The sequence below is a fragment of the Callospermophilus lateralis genome, chromosome 7 (assembly GCF_048772815.1).
Source record: "Callospermophilus lateralis isolate mCalLat2 chromosome 7, mCalLat2.hap1, whole genome shotgun sequence".
Taxonomy (NCBI): Eukaryota; Metazoa; Chordata; class Mammalia; order Rodentia; family Sciuridae; genus Callospermophilus; species Callospermophilus lateralis.
In genome coordinates this window covers 6277712-6293243 of record NC_135311.1, presented here as the reverse complement: position 1 = coordinate 6293243, position 15532 = coordinate 6277712, and the positions used below count along the sequence as shown (strand labels likewise).

Below are 15532 nucleotides of genomic sequence, written 5' to 3'. Positions count from 1 at the left end.
CTCGCTGCGCTGCCGCCCGGCCGGGAGCCTAGGACTGCAGGCCCCTCCTTCGGGGCGGAGCCTGGGAGGGGGGCGGAGTTAGGAGGCGGTTGGAGAGTTGAGCCGAGCCAATGAGACCAGCGGCTAATAAGTGGGCTTGGCTTACAGTATAACAGTGGCAGGAGGAGGAAAGCGAAGCTATCGAGCCAGCGAGGAGTGCAGCTCAGCCTGGCCTCACGCGCTCCTAGAGGACCACCTCCTGAGCTAGAGTTCTTTCCCCGCTCCTTCCTTCTCCAAGCTCCCCTGCTGCCCTTCCTCACTGCCCAATACAATGCATTCTTGAGAGGCAGCGTCTGGACTCCAGGCAGCCCCAGAGAACCGAAGCAAGCCAAAGAGAGGACTGGAGCCAAGACACTCTGGTGGGGGAGCTTGGATGCCTGGCTTTCTTTGAGGACATCTTTGGAGCGAGGGTGGCTTTGGGGTGGGGGGTTGTGCTGCAGGGAATCCAGCCAGGCCCCAAGATGGACACTTCTGGGCACTTCCATGACTCGGGGGTGGGGGACCTGGATGAAGACCCCAAGTGCCCCTGTCCATCCTCTGGGGATGAGCAACAGCAGCAGCAGCAGCAGCAGCAGCAGCAGCCACCGCCGCCAGCGCCCCCAGCAGCCCCCCAGCAGCCCCCAGGACCCTCGTTGCAGCCTCAGCCTCAGCCTCCGCAGATTCAGCAGCAGCAGCAGCAGCAGCAGCCACCGCATCCCCTGTCTCAGCTCGCCCAACTCCAGAGCCAGCTTGTCCACCCTGGCCTGCTGCACTCCCCTCCCACTGCTTTCAGGGCCCCCCCTTCGTCCAACTCCACGGCCATCCTCCACCCTTCCTCCAGGCAAGGCAGCCAGCTCAATCTCAATGACCACTTGCTTGGCCACTCTCCAAGTTCCACAGCCACAAGTGGGCCTGGAGGAGGTAGCCGGCACCGGCAGGCCAGCCCCCTGGTCCACCGGCGGGACAGCAACCCCTTCACAGAGATCGCCATGAGCTCCTGCAAGTACAGTGGTGGGGTCATGAAGCCCCTCAGCCGCCTCAGCGCCTCCCGGAGGAACCTCATTGAGGCCGAGCCCGAGGGCCAACCCCTCCAGCTTTTCAGCCCCAGCAACCCCCCGGAGATCGTCATCTCCTCCAGGGAGGACAATCATGCCCACCAGACCCTGCTCCATCACCCCAACGCTACCCACAACCACCAGCATGCCGGCACCACTGCCAGCGGCACCACCTTCCCCAAAGCCAACAAGCGGAAAAACCAAAACATTGGCTATAAGCTGGGACACAGGAGGGCCCTGTTTGAAAAGAGAAAGCGACTGAGTGACTATGCTCTGATTTTTGGGATGTTTGGAATTGTTGTTATGGTGATAGAGACCGAGCTGTCTTGGGGTTTGTACTCAAAGGTAGGGGCTGTGGTTTCTCTTTATACCTTGAACAAAAGGAATATGTAGGTAGTGAGAGAGAGAGAGAGAGAGAGAGAGAGAGAGAGAGAGAGAATGAGAGAGAGAAAGGTGGTGGTGGGAGAGGCATTAGCTCAGTTATATGGAACACTCTAACTTCCCATGGTTTTCCTTCTTGATCCCGGGAGAATTCATTCCTCACTTGCTTTTGGGGGGGACAGCCCCATACACTGTGTCTAATTTGCAGACTCCGTGTTAGGGAGGATTAAAGAATCCCTTCTGAGAAATCGTTTTTCCTCCTGGCTCACTTGTACTAAAGCATAACCCAGCAGCTTAACGCACCAATTAATTACACTCTGCCTTGATGTGTTTGCCAGTTCCTGCGACTTCCCCTCCTCTCCTCCCTCCCTGCTCCACTCCATTTTCCCCAGGATAAAAAAGAAATAAATGTCTGGGTGGGGGTGGGGGATTCTGGACCCACTGCCCAAGTCCCTTCTATTCTCCTTCTCTTCCCAAGTTTCTATTTCCCTCCTCTTCCCCCAAGAGACTCGGGGCAAAATAGAAAAAGCACCGGGTGACCTGAGTCTCCCCAGGGCATGGGGTAAAAATACAGGCGGAGGAAACCAGCAGTCTCTTCCCTCAGGAAAGAGGACTCAGGATAAACCTGCTGCTGCCTCATAAACATCCCTTGATAAAAATGGCTACAGGTGTTACCCAGGCAGAGCAGATGGGCACCGCCTTGGCTTCAGCCTGGGGGGACCGCCTCTCCTTGGGATGGGATGACAGGCTTCCCCAGCGGTCCCCGCGAGCCAGCGCCCCCAGCTCAGCCCCGGTTCTCCCCTCCCACCCCAACTCCTTCTCCTCGGGATAAATAAAGATGAGGGCATGTGTGAGTGCGCCCGGGTGGAGACGGCAGGCACAGGCTTCAGGGGGTACTGGCCCCACCGCTGCAGCCTCTCAGTGGAGCCCCAAGACGGAGGAAGGGGCTTCCCTTGCAGGGGGAGTGGAGATGGAGGAAGGTGGGTTTCCGATGATGCTCTACTTGCCAGGGAGCCCTTCTGCCGTGGGCTGGAAGGCTCGGAGACCTGGGGAACCCCTGGGCAAATGTCTTTCTTCCCACGGTACCCCTCAGCCCCAATTTGTTGAGGTGTGTGTGTGCGCGTGTGCGTGTGTGTGAGAGACAGATACTTGTGCCTATGCCTGCTTGTCGCTTGGATTTCTCTATTTATTGTCATTTTGGGCAGGGGGTGGCTGGGCTGGCTGGCGGGTAGCTGGGAGGGGCTCAGCTGTTGGAGGATTCAAATAGAGCTTGTTTCAGGCCAGGCACAGCTGCTGCGAGACTGTCACATTCCTTGTTGAAATCCAGCCGCAAAAACCTGGGAGGTGCTGATCGGATTTCCCCCATTCCCAGCATGTCACTTTAACCAGGGGTGGGCGGGCTAGCCCACTCTGGAATCCGGTGGGGCAGACCTGTCAGGCAACCTGAATATTCAGAGTCTAGACTCCCAGGCAGAGAGAGGGTCTTCCGGGGACCCGCCTGCTCTCTCTGGGGGCAGCCCCAGCCGAGGGCAGCCCTGGGAAGCTGCTCAGTCTAAATAGCTCCTGCCCCTCGGTGAGCAGAGAAGCAAGTGGGGTTTCCCCTGGAAACGCAGCTCACTTAGTCATTCCTTGAAATAAGCCTCTGAGTCTGCGGGTGACTCTGTGCGGGTCCCTCTGCTCACTGCTTTCTCAGAGTCACCTCTCCTGCTGGGCGCTCTGCTTCCGGAGATAGGGCTGGCAGCCACCTTGGGCCAAGCCCTGTATCCCTCCCATCATTGGGGGGGGGGGGGTGGTCAGCAGCCTTCCTAGGGGAGAGCCGATAAAGGCCCAAGGGTAGGGGCCGAGGGGAAGAGGCGACACCAGTGCATCCTCTTTTGGTGACCCTTGTGGCTTGAGCTCTGAAGGAAACGGCTTTTCCCAAAGACAGTGGCCCTGCTCAGGGAGAGGGGTTTCTCCCGAGCTGGGAGGCAGGCTGTGGGTGACTGAAGGGTGAAGTGACCTGGGGTGCTTGGCTTCTTCTGTTCCCAAGTCACTGACCCTCTGACTGGTGGTGGCCCAGAGAGGGCAACGGTACAGAGGGTCCTGCTTGCCTCAGCTGGTGAGGTGGCTCTTCTTGTGCACCTTTGGGCTGGAATTGGGGCAGGCAGGGCTCCCTTTAACCTGCTTACCCTCTGTCCTTCCGTCTGGATCCCCATGTTTTGAGTCACCTATGGGACAACTATTTTCTGGGCGTCTTGTATGTGCCAGGCCCTGTGGACCCAAGGTGGGGAGAGGGGGAGGATAGCCCTGTCTTGCCCGGGTGCAGGTGGCATTGTGTCAAAGAATCAGATCAAAGTTGGAGTCCTAGGTGGGCCACTTCCAGTGTGTGATCTTGGATAAGTCCTGCGGCTCTGGAACCCATTGCCCAGCCGTCGAGAGGGAGATTGAGCCAGAGGAGCGTCAGGCACTCAGCTAGTGCCGGCTCAATACATGGGGCCTTAGAATTAGTGGGAACCAAGACTTGTTATTGGAGGGGAGAAGTTATCGGAAGGGGCTGACTGTGGCCAGAGACCACTTTTAACCATGGGCCTGTTTTGGGGGGAGGTGAGCATCTGCCCCCCAGCTTCGTGGAGGAATGGGCTCTGGGACAGGAGTGTTTGGTTAGGGTGAAAAATTGCCATGGGAGAGCTTAGAGTCAGTCCAGTAGTCCTGGGGACAGATGAGTGACACTCCATTTTGCTTCAGAGCTTGTGTGATGCTGGGCTTGACTGGCCAGTGGGAGGCAGGAGGATGGACAGGGTGCCCACAGGCACCCCTGGGTGATTTTGCATCTCTGGTGGCAGTTCCCTCTCAAAGGCCTTTTGGAGGAGCTTCCCCCAGTGATTGACGATGTGCCTGTGCCTTGTGCCCGGGTCGCTGGGTTCTGAAGTTCTCGGCCTCTCTTTCTGGGTTTGTGGCTTTTCTGCTTGCCTGTCTTGGGCTGGTACCTGTTCTGGGGAAGGGATGCTCTACCCAGGCTTGGTCTCTGGAGGAGGAACCCGGCACGTACCCGGAGCGTGTTCAGAGTCGATGCAGAGGGGAGCCAGCGTGAGTGAGGAGGTTGAGAAATCAGGACAGAATGATCCCGGGCTCCCACCCTCACAGGCCGTAGGCGATGACACTGGCAGGCGGCTCTGCTGAGCGCTGGGGTTTCCGCCTGGAGCAGGGAGGCAGGGCGCAGGTACGAGGAGGCTGTTCCTTCTGAGAGACAGCGAGATGGTCCTGATAGTTTAAAGGTACTGGGCTTCCCTGGGACTCTGCTTTCTGTCTTTCTTTTCTTAAATGAGTGGCTTTCCTCTCTGCAGACTGAGGGCCAGATCCTGTTGAGAGATCTTGGTGATACTCACTATTCCTCTATCAGGGTCAGAGCAGAGAGGATTGGGGGTCCTCCTTATTGTTCTTTATTTTCTTCTAGAGCTGGTTTTCCTCTCCGGGGTCCAGAGTTAGAGATGGGGCCGGCTGCCCTCCCCCTCCTCCTGGGGTTGTGGACCCCCCACCCCCCTCCCCAGCTTGTCGGTGGTGGGGCTGTGGCCCCTCTCCAGGGAGCTAGTCACCAGGCCTACGGGGTGGTCTCGTGGGAGGCTGGGACACTCTGGCGCAGCAGGGGGCACTTTTCACTAATCCTGTTCAACCTCAAACCACTTCCCCACCCTTGATTTCAAAATTCATCTGAGTTTCACGTCTCAGGCAGAGCCATCCTCTGCCACCCCCTGCCCCTCCTGCCTAGGCGACCAGCGTCCCGCCCCTCCTTCCTTCCGGCTGCCTCTGGCTCCTCCCTGCACCTTTGCTGGGTCCGTTGCCCAGGTAACTCAGCTGCACTCAGAGGCGTCCACGTGAAGGCGCTTGCTGGCGCCCTGTCTGCTCCCATGGGTAGCTGCTTTCTCACCTCTAACCTTGGAGGCCACCCAGACGGCAGGCTTCTCCTCATGCCCAGAGGGGTCAGCTCCTGGCATTCACTCTTCAAAGAGAATGGTACCCCTTAGGCCAGGGCCGAGGACTTGCTGCCTGTCTTTTTGCTGAACGCCCAGAGTCAGGGAGTCCACCCCTAGCCTCCAGTTGGAAGGGTCAATGGTACCCCGTTCTTTTTACTTTTTGATGCTGGGGATCAGACCCAGGGCCTTTTGCATGCTACACAAACACTTTCCCATTGAGCCGCTTCCCCAGCCCCAGTAGCGTCTCAGTCCCGGGCTCTGCCCTGCCCTGCACTGTCTCCAAAAAGGCCGTGCAGAAGCCAGGTGCTGTGGGGTGAATGACTGTGCTCCTGAGAGGCCCAGGTGCCCTTGCGGGTGCGCAGGTGGCTGTCAGAGCAGGTTCCAGTATGATTGAGAGGACCCCTTGGGGCACGGTGTCTATGGTCCAGGCATGCTGGGAAGTGGGAACAGGACAGGTTCCTTTCCCAGACCCTCGCTGGGGATGACCTGGAGAGTTCCAGAAGGCAGAAGACTGTAAAGGCTTTGACCACAGGCAGTGGCCTGAGAGCCAGCTGCCAAGGGACTCCAGGGCCACATTTGATTGTCACAGGTCACGCTGAGTGTGTTGTCCCCGCGGAGGGCCAACGACTTCTGGCAGTGTGAAAACAGGCTCTCACCCCCCAGGATGGTGACCAACTTATTTATAATCTTTGTGGACAGTCAGCAAATGAGTCAAACGTTTGTAACCCACAGGGGGACAGCTAACTTTTTAGCTGTGCCTTCCTCTGCATGTCACCACACTATTTATAACTGCCCTGGGGAAGGCTTCACAGTCCATCCGGGCTTCCCCTCCCCGCAGGCGGCATTATCTGGGGGTATGGGCGCTGGCCTGACGGTTGGGCGTTTGTCCCCTGGACAGGCTTATTAGAAAGCTATTTGACGCCTCCTGTTTCCCTTAGTTAGCTTCCAGGAAGCGGGTGCCCTGTCTACTCCCCGGGTAGCTGCTGTGAGGCCACCGCCAAAAGATCCGCTTCAAAAAGTGTTAGGCAAAGAAGAACAAAATAAAACAAAGATGCAAGTGAGCTGTGCAGGGAACCTGAGTCCTGATGGAAATGTCCAATCCCAACAGGGAGCGGGGGTTCTACGGCCGTCCTCTGTGAAGCCCATTTGGGGGAGAAAATAAGAAAGTGTGTGTGTGGGGGGGTGGGGGGTGGGGGGTGGCTGTGTGCTGGTGAAATCCCACTTTTCCCTGGCTCAGTGACAGGAAGACCAGGGTTCTCATTGGGAACGGTTTTTCTTCTCTTGCTTTCAGAAATCCCTAAGGGGGAGGGAGAGAAGAGTCCCCTGTCCTCTTTAGATAATGAGGGTGGGATTCTAGGACTGCTGTTCTCAGGGGCTGCGGGGAGGAAGGTGCTAGTGCCTTTCTCCTGGTGAGGAGAGTCCAGAGGGGGCTAGTGGGCTTTTAGAGGTCCTTCCCCCCACCCCTGTCATTCCACCCCCAGGGGCTCAAATGGGATCTGGGAGGCAGGAGGGGAGGCGGGGCTGGGGCAGGAGGATCCTGCTGTACCTCCATGCCCAGCCTCGCTCGGTGCTGGGGTGTTGCCGGGTGACAGGAGAGAGAGGGCGGGGACCTTTGGTTGAGCAGTGGATGACTGCACATCAGAAGGCCCTAGACACAGATGATCCTTGAGGCGTCCGTTGCAGACGAGGTCACTGGCTGGGAGGCCCGGTCCTTTTCACTCTCAAGGTCGTGCCCTTTCCCTTGCCTGCTGTGCTATTGGAGAAAGTGATTGTTTTTACTTATTATTATTATTATTATTATTATTATTATTATTTTTGTGGTTCTGGGGAACCCAGGGCCTTGGGTATGCCAGGCGAGTGCTGTACCCTGGGCTATACCCCCAGCCCAAATTGCTTAGATTCAAGTCAAGATCTATGGGCCTGAGGCCAGAGAGGCAGCGAGTTGAGACAGGAGGCTCTCTACCAGGAACGCGCAGGAAGGACTGGACGTGGGAGGGGGACGTCAGTGTGGCCAACAGAAGGCAGGGGTCTTTGGGGCCACCTGCGGCGTAGCCTGAGCTCAGGGTGAGGCTGTGGATAGGCCCATGGTGGGTCCCTGAGGTGTCACACTACAGGGTTTGGTGATACTGCCCTCCTGGTGATACTGGACAAGTTGTGGGGTAGGTGTGGGGATGACAGAGAAAACAGGAGCCTGTCCTTCAAAGAGCTGGTGGAGCCTCCTGCCGTGGCCCCATCCCCCGCAAGCCTCACTGACCACTTTCACACACAACTCTCAGCTCTGTCCGGCTGCTTCTGCGTCCTCTTTCTCCTTTTCCACTGCTGCCTGCATGGTCACTTCCCAGGGGCCGTCCACGTGGGCTCAACGTCTTACATCCTACCAGGTATTTTCATGCCTGTGTCCCTCATGGTCCCACGATGGCCACGGGGAGTCATCACAACCAATCGAATTTCACAGATGACAGAACAGAGCTGCAGGTTTCTGGGGCTTGGTCCAGGTGGTCACAGGACCGAGTAGCTGAACTCCAGGGACAGGACAAATGGCTCTGGAATGAGGCTCAGGTCTCCAGTGCGTTCGTTGCCAGCTGCCACCACAAACCTCTGCTGGGAACCAGAGAGGAGACTGCTAGGGCTCTCCAGGCTCCTGGTTCTAGAATTTTCTTCTTTACCTTGGAATCCCCTTTCCCTGCCTCCTGACCGTGTCAGCTGCAGTCAGTGCTGAAGAAGGGCTGCCTGTGCTCCGGGGGACCCTGGGGAGGGCTCCCACATCCTACTTCCAGTCCCTCCCCCCGTCTGGCCTTCCGTTTCTTTGGTTTAAACGTAAGAGCGGACCCCCTTTCCCTTCTCTGGGATTTTGTCAGCTGAGTCCAGGTCATGGTCCATCTCGGAGGTGAGCAAGCCCTGGTCCTCCAGCTCACGTTCTGGAGGAGCTTCCCCAGGGCTGGACTGGTTTCTGATCTTGGTGCCCTCAAGGAGGAAGACAGTAACTGAGGCTGGGGACGCTGGGCTCCTGGGAGGTGGAGTGGTCCTGAAGGGTCGGACAGCTGGAATGGGAGGGTCATGGGCAGGGGCTTAATGGCTGAGTGCAGCGAACACGGCTGGTTGCGTGGGGGGCAGCCTGAAGTCCCTGCTGGGCAGTGTCCACAGGGGCAGCCGGGAGGGAGCGTGTCTCTAGGACTAGGCCTACTCTGAGAGGCTCTGGATGGGAAGTGAAATGCCCATGGCAGGGTCGTGAGCAGTGATGGATTGAATGTTGAGTGAACTGTCAGGAGCTCAGGGTTAAGGGCCTGGGATCTGGGTTCAAATCCTGCCTCGGTGGTGTACAGTGGTGGGCTCCTGGGAAGTTTACTGGACCTGGATCCTGTTTCTTCAGATGGTAAAGGTGAACCCCAACCCCGAAGTGTAGGAAAACCCCCAGCACAGAGCAAGGTACCCAGCGAGCCTCAGTGTCTGCCGGCTGTTGCTTGTAGTAGTAGTTATTAGAAGATGCCACCTGGAGGGTCACACTGGAGAGACATGACTGTGGGTGTCACCTGTGCACGTTCCGCAGGTTGCTGTCAAGGAGATGTGTCATTGCTGGGAGGAAGGGTCTCTGGAAGAGGAGGGACAGGCCCTGTGTCCCATAACGTCCTTACTTCTGGTGGCAGGTTCCCCGGGCGTGTTTCTGTTTGGGTCTCGGGGAGAGGGAAATGGATATTTTTCTGGAAGATGGGGCTGGACCTCTGACACCTTCTTGTCCCGTGGGGCCAGTTACTCTCCGCCCCGAGCTGGCCGTCTGCGGTCTGGGCATAGCTTATTGGACGTGGACATTCACGCTGGACAGGTGGAGAGAGAACAAAAATAAACCCATGGGGCCGGGCCAGAGGCTGAGAGGCCTGGAGGAAGGTCAGGGGGACACGGGGACACAAGATGACCAGGCAGAAAGAGGCCAGGAGGCAGGGCTCCAGGGAGAGGGCTGATTGGGGCGGGGAGAGGGACAGGAAGGAGGAGAGTGCTCGGCTGGTGATGTGTCCTTAGGAGAACACGACTTTCCCTTCAGGACTCAGGAGGGTGGTTTCTAGAATTCCAAGGGCGCTTTCTGCCTCGAATACCTGCTTACAACACCAGGGCTGTGGCCATTGGTGACTTTCCCTGGCCCGTGCCAAGGGGCACCAAGGGCAGCTGTGCAGGGGAGGGGTGACCCCAGCCTGCCCGTGTGGAAGCCATTCTCCCCCCACCAAGCCTGGTCACAAGGTAACCAGGGTTGTCGTCTGAGCAGAGCCTTGGTGACACTAAGTGAACAGCATGCAAATGGTGTGTGAAGTAATATGCAAATTGGCATCTGTTATTTCTGAGTCAGCTTCTTGGGCATTTTTCTTAAAGGACAAGAGTGGTGCTTTGTGTCAAATGAACAGGAGAGTGGGCTTCAGGGATCCTCCTTGCAAGGCCCGCAGGGTCTGGTCCACACGGGTTGAGTTTCAGGTTATAGATGGCAAGGCCCAGAAAGGTGGGCGTCTTGCCCAGAGTTGCTCAGCAAACGGGTAGATCAGCTGACCAGATTGAGCCACCTCTCCTGGTGACCTGTAGGAGGCTCTGAACCAAAGGAGGCCCTGTGGGGAGGCAGGAAGAAACGGTACCAGGCGCTAATTCTGGCCCACTCCTTATCGGTAGGTTTTCCCCGAAGGCCCGTGACTCAACCTCTCTGAGCCTCAGTTTTCCCATTTATAAACGATGAGAATCTTGATAACGGCTGGGTAAGTGGCCTGCGCAATGGCTGGCGCATTCCAGGCTGCCAAAGAATGGCGGTTCCTCCTCGCGCCTTCGCCTGAGTTGGCACCTGCCTGCAAGCTCAGGTTCCACCAGCAGGAATTTCTGCCCGGCCTTTTCTCCTTTTGGAGATTCTTGATTTTAACAAATTGGGGCTTAGCCATTTTCTTTCTTTTCTGAATTCCAGGGGAGGGAGATGTTGGCTCTCTAAATAGCTCCTGCACGTGAGACTGGGTGGTGGCCCTTTGTCCTGAGGGGAGGCTCAGGGTAACCCTGTTGCTCGCTGAGTTTGCCTGGGTAGGCAAGGCCCCTGTGGGTAAGGCGGGGCTTGGGCTGTGCTTACGGGTCTCCCAGGCCCAGAGAAGCTCTGTGATTTGTCCAAGGCCACTCAGCATTGCAAGCAGCAAAGGTAGAGCAGGAATCCAAGGATTCTGTGTTTCAGTCCTTGTTTTCTTTCTTCCAGCCCCGTCCCCTAAACATCCTAAGTTCCAGGAGTGAACAAGGTCTGTGGACCAAGTACTGAGTCAGCTCTGAGGATCCTCCACCAAACGGGCTGCTCTGTGTTCCTAATAGAACTCAAGCTCCACCACAGCCCCCAGGCAGGCCTGGCAATTTAGCTGTGTAGGGTTGGGTGGCTTCTGTGTCTGGAAAGTGGGCTCTATTTCCTCCTATTAAGGGTAGAACTGGGGGGGGGGTGGCTCAGTGTAGGGTGCTTGCCTCGCATGCTCAGGGCCCTGGTTAATGATGGCCCTTGCCTCGACTGTCTCTTGGAGAGCTCCGTGGCCTTGGGGATCATCTGAGGTCCTTCACAGCCCAGGGTTCCCGGCCACTCCTGCTCTGGGCTGGACCTGGCGTGTGGTTCTGCTCCCAGGGAAGTGATGGGGCCGGGCCGGTGGGAGGGCATTTTGGCACAAGGCGCCAGGCTGGGTCCGTGCTGTCTGCCAGGGATCCTGAGATCCCTCAAGAGTGAAATGAAATTGATGCAAGCCGAGAGCGAGTCTCTGATGGAGGTTGAGTCATAAGGGGTTTCCTCGCAGGCAGATGGGATCATATATAATGCTTCTGTCCCCGGCAGCTCGGGAGAACACTGCACGCTCATAAAATGGAAACTTTTCTCCTCTTCCAGAAAAATGTCCTCCAGAGTGACATGGGGTCTCTTTTTTTTTTTTGGTTGAACCCAGGAATGTTTAATGTTTAACCACGGAGACATATCCCTAGCCGCCATCTCTCTCTCTCTCTCTCTCTCTCTATATATATATATATATAAATTTTTTTTGGGGGGGGATTTTGTTTAGACGTACATGAGAGTAGGGTGTATTTTGACATATTATACATAATGGGGTGCAACCCATTACAAGTTTAATTCCATTCCGTGGCTGAACATGGTGTGGGGTTACACGGGCTGTGTATTCATATATGGGCACAGGAGAGTTCTGCTGATTCTTCCTGCCGTCTCCCCTCTTCCCATCCCCCTCCCTTCCTTCACCCCTCTCATCCTCCCTCGTTATGGGTTAGCATCTACATGTCCGAGAGAACATTTGACCTTTATATTCTATTTTAAGAAAGGGTCTTGCTAAGTTACTGAGGCTGGCTTTGAACTTGGAATCCCCCTGCCTCAGCTTCCTGAGCTGCTGGGATTACAGGTGTGGGCCACCAGGCCTGGTGACCTGGAATCTTATTAAGGACCGAAAAAGAGAAGAGATGGGGAGGAAAAGAAAAGAAATATTTACTTATTTATTTAATATATCTTTTAGTTGTCGATGACACAATACCTTTATTCCTTTATTGTTTATGTGGTGCCGAGGATCGAACCCAGGGCCTCACATGTGCCAGGCAAGTGCTCTACCACTGAGCCCCAGCCCCAGCCCCCAAAGCAAATATTTATTATACGCTTTTTATGGCTCATCTCATTAAATCCTCCTGACAACACTGTGAGGTGAACATACCCACCCCCATTTGGCAGGGGACAGGCTTGGGGTTGGGAGAGGTTAGGTGACTTGCCCAGTGGCTTCCTCTTAGCTGGGAAGCAGTGGAGTTGGGATTCAAACCCAGGGCCGGGTCTCTGCTGGCTCCAGCCGCAGACGGGCTTGTGCAGAGCATCTCCTGGACTGGGCTCTTTTGACCAGGGGGATGTTCTTGTCTCTCACAGTTCTCAACCCCTGCCCCCTGCCCCCTGCCCTTCCAGCTCCCACCAGAGCTTTGGTGGACGACTTGGGCTCACGGATGGGTGCGGGGAGGTGGAGGGGTGCTGCCGATTTAATGCAGAGGTGTGTTGGGTCTCCAGGAGCCAGGGACAGGGCAGGCCCGGCGGGGGCCCGGGAAGTCTCCACGGGTGGAAGGGGTCAGCTGAGCCATCATAAGCAGGCACTTTGGGTTCTCGTCCCAGCTCTGTGGTTTCAGGCTGCGCAGCCTGTGGAGGGAGCTGACCTTCGTCTCCATCTCCGGGTCTGGCTGACCAAACGGGGACGAGGATGCTTTCTCTCTCTGGAGATCATGTGCCCTGAAGAGTGACAGAGACAAGCTGCAGGGAGGACACCTGGTCAGGGCTTGGTACATACCTGCCGGGGCTCACCGTCGGGTGGGGGAGGCAGCCCCTGGCCAAGGAATGGCAGGTGTGAGTTCTATTCCTCTCTCCCCCAGGACCAGGGTTGGGCCCGGGGGTGCTCTACGGCTGTGCTACAGCCCCGCCCTTCTTATTTTTTATTGTGAGATGTGTCTTATGAAGTTGCCCAGGCTGGCCTTGAACTTGCTATCCTCCTGCCTCAGCCTCCCGTGTTGTTGAATCACAGGTGGGCGCCACGGCAGCTTTAGCCCTGGATGGATCCGAGTCTCCGTCCTGGCTCTGTCACTTCCTGGCTGTGGGCCTTCGGGAAATTGCTTCAATACTTTGATTGTCAGTGTCCTTGTGGAGGTTGGGGGGGGGTTGTCATTGTAACCTGGGTGCTGGGGCTGCTGCGGGGAGTCAATGACACGCTGCTGTCAGAGCACCTGTGATGTGGGCTTGGCCTGTGTGAGGTCAGCAAAGCTCAGCGGAGCTTGTGGGTGGAGAGAAGCGCCGGGCACGGCCCAGCACACTGGTCCCTGGCCTCTGCTTTGTCATCTGGGGAGTGGGAGCGATGAGCGGGAGGACCAGGAGCTTCCACTGGCCGTCTCTGGAAGGGCAGTGGGGGTCCCCCGGAATGGGCGGCTGCGGCGTTCCTGGCTGGGGGTCTGTTGGATGGTGGGCTGGGGAGGTTTGTCTTCCGTCCCCAAGTGAAAACCTGTGAAGGCCTTGTGGCTAAGTGGATTTCCTCGCTCTCAGGAGACAGCTGAGAGACGGGCCTTCTGGCCAGCCGCCCTCCCTGACGCCTCCTGCCTGCGGGCCAGCCCTTGGCACCAGGCCCGCTTGTCTCCCGAACCCTCCTCGCAGCAGGGATTTAATTACTATAATGTAAGGAGCCGTGGCTCGGGGCCTTCTGGCAGAGGGGAAGCAGATTTGTCTTCTCACTGGGAGAATAAAAATCGATGGAAAGGAAAGGAAATGTGCCTTCCCCTGACTTGTCTGGGGCTTGTCTGGGGTGGGCTGAGAGGAGCAGGGGACGCAGTGTCCAACCAGAGACCCTGGGCACCTCCACGGGCCTTCCCCGGATGGCTTGGCTAGGCTGCCTCTGTTTCCCCAACGACCCCGGCCGACAGATCAGTAGCCACATGTTAAGCACCTACTATGCGCTAGGCACTGCCCTTGAAAAACTTTCAGCTGAATAGCAAGTCCAGGCATAAAGACAGAGGATTTTATCCATGCAACAAATAGTTACTGAGCACCTATGGTGTGCGGGCATTTTATTCTAGGTGCTGTGGATACTAGGGAAAATGACATCAGTCAATTACATATGGTGTTATGTTAGAAGTGCTATGATGGAGAATAAAGCAGCAATGAGAGGCATTAGATTTTGAGGGGAGAGTGGGCGTTTTATTTATTTATTTATTTTTGGTACCAGGGATTGAACCTAGGGGTGCTTAACCACTGAGCCACATCCCCAGCCCTTTTAATATTTTATTTAGAGACAGGGTCTCACTGAGTTGCTTAGGGCCTCGATAAGTTGCTGAGGCTGGCTTTGAACTTGCCATCCTTCTGCCTCAGCCTCCTGAGCTGCTGGGGTTACAGGTGTGTGCCACCACGTCTGACCTGGTTATTTTATTTGATGATTATTATTTTGTTTTGTAGCGTTGGGGATTGTGCCTATAACTGAGCTACATCATCCCCAGTCATATATATATATATATACTTTTTTAAAAAAAAATTTCTTTAGTTGTTGATGGATCTTATTTAACATGTGGTGCTGAGAATCGAACCCAGTGCCTCACACATCCCAGGCAAGTGCTCTACGACTGAGCCACAAGCCCAGCCTGAGTCCTTTATAGTTTTTATTTTGAGACAGGTACTTGCTGAACAGCTGAGGCTGGCCTTGAACTCGGGATCTTCCGGGATTGTAGGCATGAGCCACAGTGCACTGAGAATGCTCAGGGAAGGCCTTACTGAGAATGTGACGTGGGTGAAAGATCTAAGGGTGATTTCCTCTTTGAGGAACAAGGAAATAGGGACAGGAAGGTCCTGGGCCAGCTGTGGTCAGGACAGCCCTGTCCAAAAGAAGCAGAATGCGAACTGCATCTGTCATTTAGGTTTCCTAGTAGCCCTATTTTAAGAAGAGAAATGTGAAATTAATGTTAATATATTTCATTTAACCTGATATAACCAAAAAATTATAATTTCAATGTGTAATTAATGTAAAATATTATTAATGAAATATTTTACATTCTATTTTTTATACTAACCCTTTGAGGTTGGGTGGGTATCATGTTTGCAGCCTGTGTCGATCAATCAGACACTAAACGTTCATTGGAAACACCTAATTTGTATTTAGAATTCATTAAGTTATAGTGAAATAAACACCCAAGTTATCAAAAACATACTCAAGAGTTTTCCAGTAAACGAATGTTGCATTTGTTTTTAAATTAAAACTTGACAACGAAATGCATGAAAGGCCAGGCGCAGTGGCCCATGCCTGAATTCCCAGTGGCTCAGGAGGCTGAGGCAGGAGGATCTCGAGTTCAAAGCCAGCCCCAGCAACTTAGTGAGGCCCTAAGCAACTCAGCGAGACCCCATCTCTAAATAAAATATGAAAAAGGGCCGGGGACAGGGCTCAGTGGTCAAGCGCCCCTGGGTTCAATCCCTGGTATCCCCCCTCAAAAAAAAAAAAAAAAAAAAAAGAAAAGAAAAAGATGCCTGTAAAACCCGGTTGCATGGCCACATTGCAGGGCTCGGTGGACCATGTGGCCGGTGTCTTCTGTGTACCAGACAGTTCTCAGGCAGCAGGGTGGCCCGTGAGGCTGACGTGGTGAGTGACG

General features: G+C 55.5%; 1 protein-coding gene across 2 annotated transcripts in view; it reads left to right on the top strand.

Annotated features, from left to right (window-relative positions):
* The first annotated feature begins 266 nt into the window (after positions 1 to 266).
* Positions 267 to 15532, top strand: part of Kcnn3 (potassium calcium-activated channel subfamily N member 3) — a 151004-nt gene continuing 135738 nt past the window's right edge. Inside the window, exon 1 of one of the 2 annotated variants that reach the window (XM_076861357.1) lies at positions 267 to 1418. In XM_076861357.1, coding sequence (XP_076717472.1) covers positions 501 to 1418 — 918 coding nt within the window. In that variant the 5' untranslated portion in view covers positions 267 to 500. Of the gene's footprint in view, positions 1419 to 10051; positions 10135 to 15532 lie in introns of those variants that run through there. The other variant, XM_076861358.1, reaches the window with a different exon arrangement.